The 16,067-nt window shown below is 48.0% G+C and overlaps 6 protein-coding genes across 6 annotated transcripts; 3 read left to right on the forward strand and 3 right to left on the reverse strand.

Annotated features, from left to right (window-relative positions):
• The first annotated feature begins 316 nt into the window (after window positions 1–316).
• Window positions 317–4,502, forward strand: B0J16DRAFT_311219 (uncharacterized protein). Its single transcript, XM_046125000.1, has 3 exons — window positions 317–870; window positions 938–3,473; window positions 3,526–4,502. The coding sequence occupies exons 1-3, from the start codon at window positions 483–485 to the stop codon at window positions 4,430–4,432; spliced, it is 3,831 nt and encodes a 1,276-aa protein (XP_045977746.1). The 5' UTR covers window positions 317–482; the 3' UTR covers window positions 4,433–4,502.
• On the reverse strand, window positions 4,503–5,105 carry B0J16DRAFT_418704 (Glyoxalase/Bleomycin resistance protein/Dihydroxybiphenyl dioxygenase). Its single transcript, XM_046133788.1, has 2 exons — window positions 4,685–5,105; window positions 4,503–4,637 (listed from the first exon to the last, which is right to left on the reverse strand). The coding sequence occupies exons 1-2, from the start codon at window positions 5,074–5,076 to the stop codon at window positions 4,616–4,618; spliced, it is 414 nt and encodes a 137-aa protein (XP_045977747.1). The 5' UTR covers window positions 5,077–5,105; the 3' UTR covers window positions 4,503–4,615.
• Window positions 5,106–5,157: 52 nt separating this feature from the next.
• B0J16DRAFT_350051 (uncharacterized protein) lies at window positions 5,158–6,815 on the reverse strand. The gene has a single exon (XM_046128998.1). It carries the CDS (start codon window positions 6,686–6,688, stop codon window positions 5,288–5,290), a length of 1,401 nt encoding a protein of 466 aa, XP_045977748.1. The 5' UTR covers window positions 6,689–6,815; the 3' UTR covers window positions 5,158–5,287.
• Window positions 6,816–9,014: 2,199 nt separating this feature from the next.
• Window positions 9,015–10,608, forward strand: B0J16DRAFT_190219 (uncharacterized protein). Its single transcript, XM_046122781.1, has 3 exons — window positions 9,015–9,261; window positions 9,320–10,240; window positions 10,290–10,608. Coding segments are annotated over exons 1-3 (987 nt in total). The 5' UTR covers window positions 9,015–9,197; the 3' UTR covers window positions 10,292–10,608.
• Window positions 10,609–10,925: 317 nt separating this feature from the next.
• On the reverse strand, window positions 10,926–12,712 carry B0J16DRAFT_311222 (uncharacterized protein; the record flags this gene model as incomplete). Its single annotated transcript, XM_046125001.1, has 2 exons — window positions 11,707–12,712; window positions 10,926–11,650 (listed from the first exon to the last, which is right to left on the reverse strand). Exons 1-2 carry the CDS (start codon window positions 12,659–12,661, stop codon window positions 10,926–10,928), a joined length of 1,680 nt encoding a protein of 559 aa, XP_045977750.1. The 5' UTR covers window positions 12,662–12,712.
• An 836-nt stretch (window positions 12,713–13,548) lies between these two features.
• On the forward strand, window positions 13,549–15,523 carry B0J16DRAFT_418708 (uncharacterized protein). The gene is made up of 3 exons (XM_046133789.1): window positions 13,549–13,989; window positions 14,037–14,423; window positions 14,474–15,523. Exons 1-3 carry the CDS (start codon window positions 13,606–13,608, stop codon window positions 15,506–15,508), a joined length of 1,806 nt encoding a protein of 601 aa, XP_045977751.1. The 5' UTR covers window positions 13,549–13,605; the 3' UTR covers window positions 15,509–15,523.
• The last annotated feature ends 544 nt before the right edge of the window (window positions 15,524–16,067 follow it).

Genomic DNA, 16,067 nt, shown 5'->3' on the forward strand with positions numbered 1-16,067 from the left:
GATCATGGTCGCAAATCGTGGATTTGACCGCTAATCGATCTCTGTAACCCTGTTATTTTTCACCAGTGCCTGAATTTGAACCTGGCGTGACCTCATTCGGGTCCGAATTAATGGGGCGGCCCAATTGATAATGAGTCCTTGGGGCGAAATGACTATTCTAGAAATGCTCTAGACAATAAATTCCCCCAGTTTGAAAGGTATTTTTTTCTTCCAATGACGCTGGGGCAACAATGACGCCATTGGTACGATTCTTATGGAGGGGTGACCGCCCAAATTTCTTTCCCACTCGGCTGCTACCTACCTAATTCCTGGGTGTCTTTACTCTGCTAAACTGCCACTACCACCGGTCTTCTAGTCCCAACTCAGAAGCATCCCGCTGCTTTGACTGCTGCCCACACGACCTAACCTGACCTGCAAAATCCCCCCCAAACCCAAGTCCAGACCTGACATAAACATGACATGACTGCCCATTCCACGATACAATGTCGAGCTCTGCAGAGCTGCAACGCGAACGCGAGGTGCAGAGTTACTTCCAGAGCTGGCAAATAGCACAAGGCTCGTCACTTAAAGTCGCCCGAAATGTCGATGGAATCTCTGCACCCTCCCAGATCAATGACGCAAACACACCTCAGCCTTCCTCCGACAAGGCGCTCTCCGCCTTTGCGCAGCTTGCTGTTTTCCGTCTCAACGTGAAGCGCGCTATGGTCTCGCTCATCGATACGAATAATCAGTATATCCTCGCCGAAGCTACGCGCAGTTTGCGACTGGGAACGTTGGAGGATGAGCAGAGCACACCCAACAACGCTCCCGATAACGCTCCCGATAACAAGAAAACTTCCAGCTTAGCCGATTATAATAGCGAACTGTGGTGTGAGTAGGATCTTTGTCCGCGGAACGACCCATTTCCCGTCTATGATTCTTGCTAACATATTCGCAGTGGGAACATCGATCCTTAACCGACCAGATGCCGTTTGCGAACACTGCCTAAATAACACCTGCACCGGTCGAGATCCAGATGGAACCACATACACAGCCTCTGGTTTGATCGTACCCGACTGTCGTCTCGATGACCGATTTAAATCGCGCGTTTATGTCCAGTCCGAACCGGGTGTGCGCTTCTACGCTGGTGTACCTATATTCTCAAGGAAGGGTTACAAGATCGGAGCGTACGCTGTCTCAGATGAACGACCTCGGGATGGACTTTCGATTGAAGACGTAAAATTTATGCAGAGCGTTGCGCAAGCAGTCACAGAACACTTGGAATGGGCGCGCGATCGTGTGGATAGGTTCAAAGGTGAACGCATCGTGCGTGGCCTTGCCACATTCATTGAGGGATGTTCCAGCGACGACCCGACTCTATCCCGGGACGACCAACCCCAACGCCCTCCGATCAAACGTCCACCGGGTATGACTATCTCGGCAACGAGGCGCTCATCACTACATAACACTATGCGCAAAGTCGATCCCGATTCTACCAGGCGGTCACAGAAGGCGACATCGCCGCCCCGCAAGACCAAGCCGAAAACGGACGGGTTGTCGAGAATGTATCACCGAGCAGCCGATAACCTGCGATCGTCTATACTGGCAGATGGCGTTGTTCTCTTCGGCGCTACCGCCGCCCACATCCAAAACATGAGCAAATCTGTTCAAATAGACCACAGCGACAACAGCGGTTCAGAAGACTTACCGACGCAAGTGGCAGCTGAACCTGATGGCTTCAGTGCAGATAGTTCTGACTCTGAGTCTTCGCCAACTTCAAGGCCGTGTAAGCTGCTTGCCTATTCACTTGCTGATAAGGCCCAACCTTTGGATCTTGAACAAGGCCCGTCTTTCTCAATTGGAACACTCGAGAAATATTTTTCTCGCTTCCCCAAAGGAAAGGCTTTCACATTCACAGAAGAAGGAACCGGAATCTCTTCTGATGATGACAGTGCGAGCGATGGAGGCGCTATTGGGGGCACCGCAGCTACAGCCGGGAAGCATAAGCGACGCAGGGACAAGGATAGGATGGACCATAAGGAGCTTCTCAAAAAGATACCCGGTGCGAAGGCTATAGTGTTTCTTCCACTCTTTGACTACGTCGAGGACAAGCTGATGGGTGGGTGTTTCCTTTGGACATCCGTGCCGGGTCGCATGATGAATTTGGACGAGGACCTATCCTACCTTCGGGCTTTCGGCAACAGCATCACCAGTCAAGTCGGGCGCATTAACACAAAAAAGAATGAAGCGGCGAAGACCACTTTCATAGCGAGCATGAGCCACGAATTGCGAAGTCCTCTGCACGGCATTCTGGGTGCTGCCGAATTTCTCAAGGACGCTGTAAGCGACTCGTACGAAGCAGGCTTGGTCAACTCGATCGCGACTTGCGGCAAGACACTTCTCGATACGTTAAATCATGTGCTTGATTTCAGCAAGATCAACAACCTTGGCAGTGGACAGATGAGGAAAGGAAAGCATGCCAAAATCATCAGCCTGTCTTCGGATTCGATGGAAAGCTTGAACATGACTGCGGCGGTGGATCTCTCTGTGCTTGTCGAGGAGGTTGTTGACGCTGTTGCGACAGGTCACAACTTCAAGAAAATGCCCAAAAAAGCGGCAGACCAAGGGGGCGAAGTGATAGGAGCAAGCCAACAAGCTGAAGGTCCAGGAACTGAGCATCCAGTGTCGATTCTTTTGGATATTACCCCGAGAACATCTTGGATGGTAAAGACGCAACCTGGTGCCCTTCGAAGAATTGTTATGAACTTGTTTGGCAACGCTTTGAAGTATACAGCATTGGGTTTCGTGTGTGTTTCGGTGCGAGCGCAAGAACTCAATGACGATTCAAGAATCCAAGTTACAATTCGGGTTACCGATACCGGAAAAGGTATGTCTGAGGACTTTCAGCAGAACCGATTATTTGTCCCTTTCAGTCAAGAAGACTCTTTCCAGCCTGGCACAGGTCTGGGCCTAAGCATCGTCAAGCAGATAGTGGATTCGCTTGGAGGAACTCTCGAGGTCAAGTCGGAGCAGGATAAAGGCACTGAAATCGAAGTTAGATTACGCCTCGAACCGGCTCCGGAAGAGGAATCCTCCAAGCCAGAAGAGCCTTTGAATTCCATGAAGGAAAAGCTCCAAGGACATTCTCTGGTGCTTTTGGAAGCAAGCGAAGCTTTCCACTCCAGTACCATCACCAAACAAGTGAAGGTGCGAAACGAAGCCCTGATCGAGATCTTTTCAAGCTGGTTCAACATGAAAGCTGCGAGAGAAATTGATACCAACCCTCCTGAAGCCGACTTTTACCTGTACTGCGAGCCGCCATCAGCAAAAACCTTGGAAAAGCGTTTCCAGGAGACAGCAGCGGAGACTACAAGGAACAAGAAAACGCCTATTATCATCATCAGTTTGAACGAAGAGGAGGCGGCAAAGATATCAAGAGCACAGACGAAAGCCCTAGCCAGGTTGTCAGATGTGGTTGAAGTGATACCACAGCCGTAAGTTCTATGCATGTTTGTTTTGACAATGCCAATATTAACACCAACTTAGATGTGGCCCAAGAAAGCTCGCCCAAGTATTTAGCCGATGCTTAAAACGAATTCAGGAAGTCAGAAATGACGTTGACGACGAGACAAACTTAGTCAGAAGTGCCCACACAGATGAAAAGAAAAGAGCAGGAAGGGGTTCTTCAGATCGTGAGGATGCGACAGAACAGATGAATTCAACTCTACACCACCAAGAGAACAAGCCAGATTATGCAAAGACGACTACCTCACCTTTACCCCAAGAACAACAGGGCCAGCAGGGCTCCAAGGAGGATGGATATATAAGCAAGAAGGAACAGAAGAAGCAACAGAAGGAGGATGAGAAAAATTACGGCAAGAAGAATGGCGAAAAAGACGACACCAAGAACGACCAGAAGAAGGAAGACAAGAGGCCTGACAGACAGGAAGATGGCCACATAGACGGTAACAAACAAGACGGCACAAAGGGGGAGAATGGCAAGCCAGCAAAGGGCACAACAAAACCAAACAAACCAGAAATGCCGAGCAAAGCCCACGTCCTTCTCGTCGACGACAACAAAATCAACCTCAACCTACTAACGATGTTTATGAAGAAGTGTGGTTTCACCTACCAGGAAGCTGAAAATGGAGAAGAAGCTGTCGAAACATTCAGAAAATCAACCATCGGCGACGCAGAAACTCCAGGTCCTACCAAGAAGCGGTTCGATTACATCTTGATGGACATCAGCATGCCTGTGATGAATGGTATCGAGGCAACGAAGAGGATCAGGAAGCTCGAGGCAAAATACAAAATTCCTCGGACGACGGTGTTTGCGTTGACGGGTCTTGCGAGTGCGGATGCAAGACTCGATGCGATGTCTGCGGGGGTTGATATGTTTTTGCCTAAGCCTGTCAAGTTTGCGGAGTTGAAGACGATGATTGAAAATAACTAGATGTATATACGACTTATGTGACCTTTACTTGTTTATGATAGATCTTTAATAGAGCACATGAAAGATCAAACCGTCGACGCATGGGATTGTATGTTCGGACCCCTTGATAGAGACTGTATAAAAGGTGCCGAGAAAGTGTTCATGAGCTTTGGTTTGCACGCCTTGAAGGTTTCCATATGGTCATCAAGACGGATAGTAAGACAGCCTGTCAAAGGTCAGTTGCCAACTCAAACATGTATCGAATCAACTCACTCAATCAAATTCCCATCCGGATCCCTCACATAAATACTCCTAATCTTCCCCAGCGCCCCAGTCCTGTCCACGACTCCACCACCTTCAAGTACCTTGATCCCCTCCTTTTCTAACTTGTTTTTCAAACCCTCCAAGTCTGTCCCATCCTCCACGATGAAGCACAAATCAGCCGTTCCAGGTAGTGCAGTCCTTGCCTTGGGTTCGAACTCGGCACCGCGCTGGTGAAGGTTAATCTTGTGTGTGCCAAAATTCAATGCATAGCGGGGATGCGATTCGGTGCCGAAGGTGGAGGATTTCATGCCGAGATATTTGGTGTACCAGTCTATGGTGACCTGGACATCGTGGCAGGTTAGGACGAGGTGGTCTATGTCTTTTATTACGGTGAAGGACATTTTGAAAGTTGATATCGTGAGGATGCTGTTGAGGGAGGGGAGTGGTGACGTAGAGTGGGTGGGGTATTTATACCGAGGAGTGTCAGAGGAATTGTCTTCTAAGGCTTAGGCTACAAAAATAAAATAGCCTAACTACTAGCCTAAGCAAACGTAGTGTAACCCAATTATTTTGTCTCTCATGCTCTTAGCGGCCAATTCTTTATAAACTTCTCTAAACCCTAGCTAACACATCATCCCACTTCATGCTCTCATCTCCATCCTCCTGGATACCATCATATCTCACATCCCCATGGAAAGAATCCCACGTCGCCGGACCATGAAACCTTTCAAAGTAACACCACTGTCCAACCCTCGCCTCACATTCAACGCCGCAGCCCTGCAGGAAGTCCATAAATTTACCTGAAGGTTCCGCCGGGTCATGCATCCCATCTTCCAATATCCCGACAAAAATACCATATAGATATATACGCTGTAGAGTCACTTGACTCTTGTCTGCCTCCATGAACTTTCGGACCATCTTTAAAAGGTTTTTGCTTGCTTCGGGACAAGTTCTGTGCTCTATCCATTCTTCCATTGAGACTTTTTCGGCGTAATTTGCTGCTGGACGCTGTTCTAGAACGAGTGTTGAGAGTGTTGGCTTGGATGCGATGAGAATCTTGCGCCAGTCGCTGTAACATGCCTTTTCGGCGCGTGTGGACCAGCTGTACTGGTCGTAGCTTCGTTCGTAGTCGGACTCGGAGGGCTGGCAGAGGTAGAGATGCTTGAGTTTCGGAAGTCGAAGCTCGTCGTCGCCGTAGGATGTTAGGTAGCCGCCTAAAGGGCGAGGAATAACGGCCTCGCCGCTAAGACTGCCCCAGTCCGAAGCGTTGTCATCGTCGTCATCATCCTCATTATCTCTGTGTCTGCTGACCTTTTCATGAGCGAGAGGCAAGAAGCGACCTCTATCATTCATATTTGTAGAAATAGGACGATCCAACATAAGGAGCTCAATGCGTTCGAGGGTATCTGCAGCCCTGAAAGCCCATGCAGGTATAGACGCTGGCATGTACCTGCCAAGCTTCACAAACCGCAGCTTCGGAGTAGGGCCTTTAAGTTCCTGAACAGGATCTGGCATAGTGCGACAAAAGTAAACGTCCCCATGTAGCTCTAATGACTCTAGATTTGTCATGTAAGGCAGCGTCTCCCAGACTGAAATGGCATCGGTATAGATCCGTTTGCGAGCCGTGCCTCTCGGTTCCCAACCAGGGTCGACATTTGCACAGAGATGTTTGATACGTTTTGTAACGACTTCCAGCCGATCCGGTCTTTCCTTCTGAAGAGTCTGCAGCATGTTGAAGAAACGTTCTGCTCTCAGTTCTATGCTCCTGTATTGCACTCGGGGAAGATACGGCCGGCTGAGAGGATGGCGTACAGGAGGAGGTACGCTGAATTCTCGCTGGGAGCCATGATACCCGAGGATGTGAAGTTCAACATCGGTCCAGAATAGGGGTGTGGCGATGTCATTGAAATGCTTGGAAGTGCGAGCTAGTTGAGCGAGGTTGTGAGCTGGAAGGAAGGAGAATATCCTGAGTTGAATCTCCGGAGGTATAATGTCCAGGATTGAAGAAGACATGGTTGATTGTTGGGGTCGTTGAAGGGATCGTCGACGATGTGCAGGTGTTTTGTTTTATAGGGCTGTCCCACATTTGATTAGCGTAGGCAGGAAGACCCTCAAGCAATCTACCAAGTGGATATAAACGGTTGGTGCCTGGAGATAGTGTCAAATGAATCAGGCAGCATAACTAGCAGTGATGGGAAAATGGAGATGGTAAATATTCTGATGACTAATGTAGTACGTGTAGCCTATCACGAGCTACATCATTGATCTTAACTCCTAGACCAGCAGTGAACAGTTTCATCCATCAACGACACTGGATGAACTGAGGGTTCACTCAATAAATTGAGATATTTCATTATTGATTTAACTTGCTATTAACATCTTATGCTAGAAAGGCCAACAGGCAGGAGAAGAAGACAATAAGTAAAATAGGCATTGCAAATAAACTTGGAATTGATAGTCTGTATGGGGTATATATTCCAGGAATTGTCGTGCAACAAAGAGCAGCAAACGAGTAGCGGACTAACCACACGGTCTTCTGTGCCGAAAGTGTATTTCTTCGAGCTAAACATGGGTTCGGAACGAAAGGAACTTGATCTAACAAAATACAGGTGCATCAAAAACTGATTAGTTGAAGTTCCTCAGATTATGTTCCTCCCACGAGCTTACCCTGGCCTATCCAGAGAGTGTCCGTTCGCCTCGTTATCTTGATAACAGAACATGGTACAGCCTCGATGTGTCTGTCTGTCTATAACACAGACGGATTGCGTATATAGGTCAGTGCAATTGTTTCAAACTATTTCCGAACAATCCCAAACCCAGCATTGATCACCATGGAAGTATTACCCGTCCCTGGATTGTGCATGATGCGCAACTGGGATAACCGTGAGCATTGACAGCTGATAGCAATAAACTTTGAGGCCTCTGATAGACGAGACATGGATCAGACAGAGGCCAATCTCCACAATGTTTTGACCTGCCAAAACGGTTACAAGTTAAAGTTTGCTACTAAAAACGATGTTCCAGTGAGAATCTGGAGATAGCCCAAAGGGACTGTAGATACAGACCACCCAGTGGCCCAGGCGTCGTCCGGATGATGATCCGGAAGATACGATACGCGCGGAGATCATACAACACAACAAAGCGTATCTGACAAGGGGATTTATTAGCTTTAACTAATTGTGACTATGGCTTGCAGGAGAATTATGAATCAAGTAGGTCGTAACGATGGAGCAGCCCGAATCATCTGGTGCAGCAAATTAGAGGAATGAGATTGGGTTAGCGGCCCTGCGGCCAGCACCGCCTCAGAATGCCCGTAGGAGCTTAGCTGGATTAATCTCGGAGCCCGTTGGCCCGTTGAATTTGCAGTGACATTCGATGACCTCCGACCTCCAAACAAGCGCACTTTTGCGGGCGCTGAAGAGTCTGGGGTACATGATATGTCGGTACTCATTCGCAAGATGAACCCAAAAAAGACGAGAGAGAATGTTTCATGGTAACTAGACGCGTCTTTAATTATTCCGTGATTGTGTTTGACCACACGTCAATCCAAGTTTGACAGCTGGAGACACCGTAGGGCAGGCAGCAAATGGGGATTCCCGGGCCCTAAGACACGGGACGTTTGCTCTAAAACTCTAACGCTGCACGTCGCGAGTCATTTTCCACAGTCTCTCTTTCTGTTGAACTTGAACCTGAGACTCACTGACGAAATAACATTTTACCTGTTTTAACCGTAAACTCTAAATAGCGGGACCCTGTGAGCTCCTTTCGAAGATGGATACAGCTTCCAAACTTGGACCTGGAAATGTGACAATTGGTGGTTGTACGTTGGACGGACCGATGTAGAGGAATAGTTTCAGCTTGGCAGCATCGCCAAGACCTGTCGGGTCTTTTCCAGGGGCGGGCGGTTGGCGCGGTCTTGAGTTTAGTAGGGAGGAACAGGGACTTTTAGCCAAAACTCAGCTGGAGCCCATGACCGTGTCATTGGAAAGGGAGGAATGTTGACTGCCGTCTTGGCCAAGAATCCATGTATGAATTGTTAATTCTACTGGTCGTCAATGGCGATATCCTTCTGACCATGTGTCATAGTAAATGGAATAGGTAGCCAAGGAACTTCAAGGTAAAGGAAACACATGTTTGACAACCCACTAAAGCATCAACATGGGCTGAATCATGAACCGTCAAGGCGCTATTAGCGGAACCATCCATGCGCAATGCAGGGGCGGAACATGACGATTCTCGCTAGGTCCGGATACCAACACGACCACCCCAGAATGACGCGCTACCGATACAGATGATCATCCCTAAAGCTGAATGAATGAAAGCTTACCTGCCCCCTCTTGTTTTTTAACTCTCTTTCCTTGCTTCAGCGTTTCATCGTGCATCTTATCGCCAAGACCTGTCAATCCTTGGTACGACCCGACCCGAACATATACGACATGGGATCTGGGCTCAATTAATTCCGACCAAACTTTACTTTTTACCATCTGGCCATGACCGTCGTAGGTCCGTCGACAGCTCAATCATGGCAGTTTCCAGTGGCGAGACAGGGCCTATACAAGGGGTATCACTCGCCGTGAATATGGCCAGTGAGTAACGACTTCGACTTCCATGGCCATCGTCAAGATGTACTGACACCTTTTAAAGTCGCGGGATTATTTGCCATAGCAATCTACAACTGTCTCGAGATCCTCATCTCCCTACTCTCGCGCTTCAAGCGCCACGACGGCCTTTATTTCTGGAGTATGATGTTAGCGACGCTGGGAATAATATTACACTCCATTGTAGTACTCCTACGATACTACAGCCTGGGACCGAACTTCTTACTATGCGTGTTGACATGCGTGGGATGGTATGGCATGGTCACAGGTCAATCCGTCGTTCTTTACTCACGGCTTCATCTTATTGTGGAAGACAAGTCCAAAACACGATGGGTGTTGTACATGATCATTATTAATTTCTTCATCCTCCACGTCCCGACAACAATACTTTTCCTCGGCGCCAACACCCGCCATTCGAGTCGCTTCATCGGCCCCTTCAACGTTTACGAGCGCATCCAACTAGCAGGCTTCTGCATCCAAGAAGCCATAATCTCGGGTCTCTACATCTGGGAAACAGCACGAGGCCTAAAACCCATCTTCGCCGTGCGCAAAGCCATGGAGCGCAAGATCATTCGGTATCTCGTCATCGCCAACATCCTCGTCATTCTTCTCGACATCAGCCTCATTGTCACGCAGTACATGAGCCATTTCAACATCCAGACGACGTACAAGCCCGTCGTGTACAGCATCAAGCTCAAGATGGAGTTTGTGGTGCTGAATAAGTTGCTTCTGCTGGTACAGCATAGCGACTGCAATTGCATGCATATTGTCGGCGAGCCAGAAAGTACAGCGCCGGATCCTGGACGATTGGAGTGTCAGTCAATTGAGCGAGGACCATCTACGAGAACGGGCAGCGATGTGCCCATGCAGCCACACGGCGTACGACACTTTGGCAGCGACGCCTCAGCGCCATTGGAAAACAAGAAAAAGGCGAGACCTCTACAGTTTCTCGACCTGACCCCATATTGTACGTTTACCCGCGCCAAATCATGAGACTTGTTCCTGACCGGCTTTAGGAAGCTCGCCCCAACAACACACAAAGTTTATACCCAGCCTCGAAGCCACCTGAGCACGACCCTCACCGCTAAAGAGGCGCAAAGCCACTGGCGTTACTCCTGGCTAAACTTACGAACATCGCCGGACGTGGCTTTGTTTCATCGCATTGCCGTCATAGGCGCTTGAGTTACGGCAATTGCTGGGGGTCTTTCGATCCAGGTCGACAATGGCTTGGCAGGTGGATGACAGAAGAATTGACTTCTAAGACTTAGGCTACTAAAATAAAGTAGCCTAAGTGCTGGTCTAAGCTAGTATAAAGTGAACGAAATATTTCGTCTCTTATGCTTTTGGGAGCCAATTCTTCTGATACCATGAGGCTTGATTAGTCTCAAGACTGCTCAATTTTATCATTTGTCACGTAGCGCGACCGCGCCAAGCTGTTAGACGCATCGCCAGGAATGCATATAACGTCTATGGCAACAAATATTTGCATTATTACAGGAAATCATTGGGAGGAGTTCAGGAATAGGTAATTGGGGAGGGGAACCACGGTACCCTCATCATTCGGAACAGCAACATTACGATACCCTTTGTTATATACTTGAGTCAATTTTATTTAGGCAGACAACCTCTGCAATCCGCATACCATTATGCGCCTAGCTAAAAAGCATTTTTCTTTTATTCGTCTTCACAATATCGTTCCACTCAAGACCAAACTGCTGATCCCGATCTTGTGCCACCCGACGCCAAACCCGCAATAACTCTTCAATGGGTGGTTGGAGCTTCTTTCCCACGATTCTCATGCAAGGATTGACCCTTTTACTTGTGTAGCACACTTTATAACCGCCCACGACGCCAACGTTGATATTCATTCTTCTCAAACGGGGCATGTGCGATGCTGTCCGCCCAGCGGTGCAGACCAAACGATGTGCATAGTCTGGCTCAATCGGACCTCTGAACTCATTCGTGTCGAATAATGAGAGGCAACTTCTCTGGGGCTCACTTGGAGGGCCCCATCGTTCGTCTCGGAAACTATCGGTGTTGGGATTGTCCGTGAAAGCCATGGCTAACCATTGTCCAGATGGGGTAATGGCCAGGAAGCCAACGTCGTAGGTTTCCAGCTTTGGCCACCCATTGCATGCAGCTAGGGCCTTCTCCGATGTCCCCAGAATGTTAAGGTCAAAGCTTCCCTTTGCTGAGAACCGCAACAAATTCTCTCGTCGGGAAAAGTTGAATAGTGCTTGACTAAGAAGATCATGCTTTTCATCTGGCGGTACTATGCTTGCAGGCGCATGTGAATGATCTCGAGGGACGCGTCTGGAGTATCGTAATTCAAAGTCCAGCACGCTTTCTGGCAACAACGGCAATGATCTTGCGAAGCCTATAAAATTCGGTCAGCTTCAAAAAGCATTCTTCCGGCTTTTTTTGTAAACCTACGCTCTCTCAGCCCGACCCTCAATTCTGGATTTCGCCATTCCATATCGCTGAGATGCATCTTTATTTTCCGAAGGCGAGGCATCTTGCTGGCTAATTTGCAGACTGACTCGGGAGCAAAGAATAGACTCCAAGATACAAGATCAAAACTGCATGAAGCTATCACCGGCAAGTTTGGTAATTCATCTTGGTTGAACCCCAGATCGAGATATAAAGGGCTACACCATCCAACTTCAAGACGTTCAGCTTCCGGCTGTTCGATACCGTTTGCAAAGCACCATCCATATTCTCTGGGAACCGGAAATCCAAGTCGAAGATCCATATATGGTTGTCCGTTTTCATGTACAGGCGCCAATTTCAATACCCGAAATAGTGACCTGATGATTGCTGTGAACAACTTGTCATAACCTCTCTCTTCTGGTGGCTGCATGTCGTCTTCAACATCCATATATCCATCGTTGTCCAGATCTTCGTCGTTTTCCTCGCTTCCTTCAACGTCTTCCCATGCAGGGTCGGGTGCATCAGCTGACTCATCCCCCTCGATCGTCTTTTGCTCCTCAACGCCGTCAGATTCAGATGGAGGAGGCCATTCACCTACTTGGGCAAAGATAATCGGAACATCCCATGGCCACGGAAGCGGAAATGTGATGGGAACAGCAAGATAGCGAATACATCCCAGCCGCCGCGGGGTCAGGTACCCTTGTCTCTCAGCCTGCACTATCCTCTTAGGTGAAAGAACCAGCGTATGAAATGTAAACGGCTCAAATGCGAGCTGCCAGTCACGAGAAACCGCAGCGCATGAAGCCAGGGAATTCTCTTTTGGTTTTCCACTTCCTGGAAACTTGGGCTTGTCGTGCAGCGTCCAGACGTCGTAAACTGTGCTCAAGTCGATCTGAGGCCCCGACGATGCAGCAGCTGCTGCGATTAGAGAAAGAATCTCAATCGACAGCCGGTCCATTTTGTAAATCTGTAAATTGGTAAATTTGAAAGGCTGAAGTTTCGAGAATCGGTTGAACGTGCGATTGGATCTCACGACGTAAGACCACGTGACGAGTTGACGTCACATAAATAGATTCAAAAGTGAGAGGGTGCGACTCAGATGGAAATGAAAATTAACAAAGGAGAAGCAGATGGAACAGGCCGGGAGGTTTTGGCAAGAGCAAGGGCTTCTACCTCATACTCAGTGGCTGATTTCCATTTAAGTTCCGAAATTTTCACATTCTTCCACTTCTACCATGCAATCATTGTATTCAACACTATCGCCGTTTTCGAAACAACAGGGTGTTTTCTCTTCAAATTCGAACTTACCGTGCAGATCGGATGTTATGTTAATGAAAGGATGAAAACTGTTTTCAGCCAGTCAGAGGGGAGCAAGACAATGGTGAATACCCCTGTTCGGGGAAAATGCTAATGCGGTGTTCATGACATCTGTAAGCCTGCTGAGGCTGAGTCGCTGTCACCAACAGTGTGTTAGAATCCGATTGATATAATGTGACGCAGCATTTGGAAACGCCGTTTTTTGTCATCTTCAAGGTAGAAAAAGCTTGGTTTACCGCACCTCGGGAAGACCACCAATCTCAAGCTTTCGACTGTCCGGCACGAATCTTTACAACAGATGTCATGGTTTTCAACACGTGCAGTAATATAAGGCCGTAGCCGAGTCATTACAATAGAATCGAAAGCCGGTAGAAAGGAGGCGCTGAGGCTGTGTCTGTCTGTACAACCTGACATTCATCGTCAGCCACACCAGACATCAGTCCAACGATATCATTGGTGGCCTCATTTTCAACATAAATAGAAGTTGAATTCCCAATCAGGCTCTAGGACAAAATTCAACTTTGCATCATCACATTTCCCCTCTTGTCGTTGATCGAGGTGTTCATACTTGAGAAGGGAAGAGCTATGGCGGAGGTCAACTCTTCCATCATTACTCAACCATTCAACATTTCAGTTGTGACTAACAACGGGACCGATGAACTCAGGAGACTTGTTGCTCCGTCATGGGTTAACAATCCTGGTGTCCGCGGCACGCTGGGTATATTGCAAAGCTGTATCCTGACGCTTGTTGCGTGTATTTACACAGCTTTACATCTTGACGTCCCCAGGAAAACTACTTGGCAGTACCTGTTGTGGGAGAAAGCCAAGTGGGTTTTCATTACTCTCTTTGCACCCGAACTCGCACTATTTGTGGCAGCATCACAATTACGATATGCCTGGGACTTGAGATCAGCACTCCAAGAGATCCAGAAAGAAAAGCAGGCTTCTAACTGGAAACGTGATGCAGACGTAAGACTTCGCCAGATCTCGAAAGTTATAGAATACTGACTTCTCAGTTCGAAATTAATCTGAAGTATGCTTTCTGCATCGTCATGGGAGCAGTCCGCTTCGACGTTCATGGCATCCTTTCGCTTAGTGACCTTAATGAATCTGATCGCGACTATTTTAAGAACACTGGCCTACGGAGGCGTTCCGTTCGTCCCGGCCCTGCAGCAATTATCCAGCTTGCTAAACGCGGCTACTGGATACAGATTCCAAAGCAGGATATCAACGACAAGAGCAAAGCGGACACAATCCAAAAGACGCTTGTAGTAATACAGGTTCTCTGGATGGTCACACAATGTATAGCAAGACGCATATACGATCTTCCATTGTCTCTGCTCGAAATTCATACAATTGTCCACGTCGCCTGCGCTGTTTTCCTTTATGCTTGTTGGTTTGAAGTATGTTAGGTTTTGATCTTTGACGCAGTTTTTATGCTAAACGCATTTAGAAACCACTGAGTATTCAGGAAGCCATGATCATCCAAACAGAAGACTTCAAAGGTGATATCTCCGCCATGCTGCAGCGACAGTTCTATAGTGAATTGTCGTATAAGATGGCACTGTTTACACCCAAAGAGGAAGTCGACGCTGTACCCCCCGTCGATGTTGATGGATCACCTATGCAGTGGGTAGATCCTCTACCGGGATTAGAAATGCGCGAGGGAGATGTCTTACCAGCAGGATTAGCGCTGTCCAAGTTGAAAGTGAAGAAGCTTCGGGGCTCACTAAGTTACTACCTTGATCCAGACGGTGAGTCTACAGGTGCCTCGTTTCTCTTGGGACCCGAGTTTCTGGCGCGCTGGGAAGCCAACCTTACCACTTTCCCTTTCGAAGATCGGGAGAACCTGGCTAGAGAGTCCGAAGGGATTGAAATGCAGAACATTCATCGATGGTGTGAGTCGGGTGATGATCGTTCCGACCAGAAGGTCTTGTTCCTTCCACTCTTGGAGGAATTGGAACCAAAGTTGGTTAGTGATTGGGAGAGGCTGTTTTGGGAGGGACAGTCAATCGTCCATTTAGACCACAGTGAGGTAGGGAAAGATATGAGGGAGACGGAACCAATGACTAACATGGATTCCTGGGAATTTATCATACTTGCCATGGTCCTATCTGGCTTGTATGGTGGCGTTCATCTGACCATATGGGGCCAATCCTTTCCTTCATACGTGGAAGGGGTTATGTGGAAGGTTAGTTGCTTGCTAATTACTTGCTGTATACCGTTCTTCGCAATCTCTTGGTTGCTCGTTTACTACTCGTTTTACTACTTCTTTTACTACTCGTTTTACTTCCTCGATTTGGGCAACGGGGAAATTGATGAGAATGGCTTGACAACGTGGTTTATTTTGCCGTTGTATCTCCCCCTCGCCTTTGGATATATCGCGGCGCGGGTGTTTATTATCATTGAGTCGTTTTTAAGCCTGCGCCAGTCGCCGGTTGGGGTTTTCTTGTCACCAGAATGGGTTGAACTTTTCCCTCATTTCTAGAGTACTCTCTATCTGTCTATAGCAATCACTTGGTCGCGTTTCGCATTTGAAGTTGTGGTGCCGATTGCTACAGAATGAGTTGCACATGTCTGAACCTTGACTAGTAGCAACGAAGGTGAATAACTCCTGGTGCCACGATGCCACCCAAAAGATGATGTGGTGATAGAGACAACAGCCTTGCCCCGACATTGGCACAAGACGTCATTACATAGTTGCGATACAGTGAAAACTTCAAAAGGTTTTGCACGACCGCTATATTCGACCCAGGGAGATTGAATGACGTTGAGGTGATGAGTTTCACTAAAGTCGAGATCACCATTCTGTAAACAAAACTGCTTTGCGAGACGGACGTTGATGTTCGTGCCAAGACAAGACCTAGTCCTATAGGCGCCATCCAATAACTTCCATTGCCAGTGAGAGACAGACTCCTGCGCTTTCTGGTCACGGAAGAACCTAGTTTCTGCGAGCATAAGAGACGAGATATGCAGATCAATTTGTGGAAACTTAGACCACCTTGTCTAAACTTTAGACAATTTAGTCAGACTGTTGGGCCTCAAAC

Source organism: Fusarium flagelliforme (assembly GCF_020744385.1).
Source record: "Fusarium flagelliforme strain FIESC 12 MPI-CAGE-AA-0113 chromosome Unknown B0J16scaffold_8, whole genome shotgun sequence".
In the NCBI taxonomy this organism is placed as follows: Eukaryota; Fungi; Ascomycota; class Sordariomycetes; order Hypocreales; family Nectriaceae; genus Fusarium; species Fusarium flagelliforme.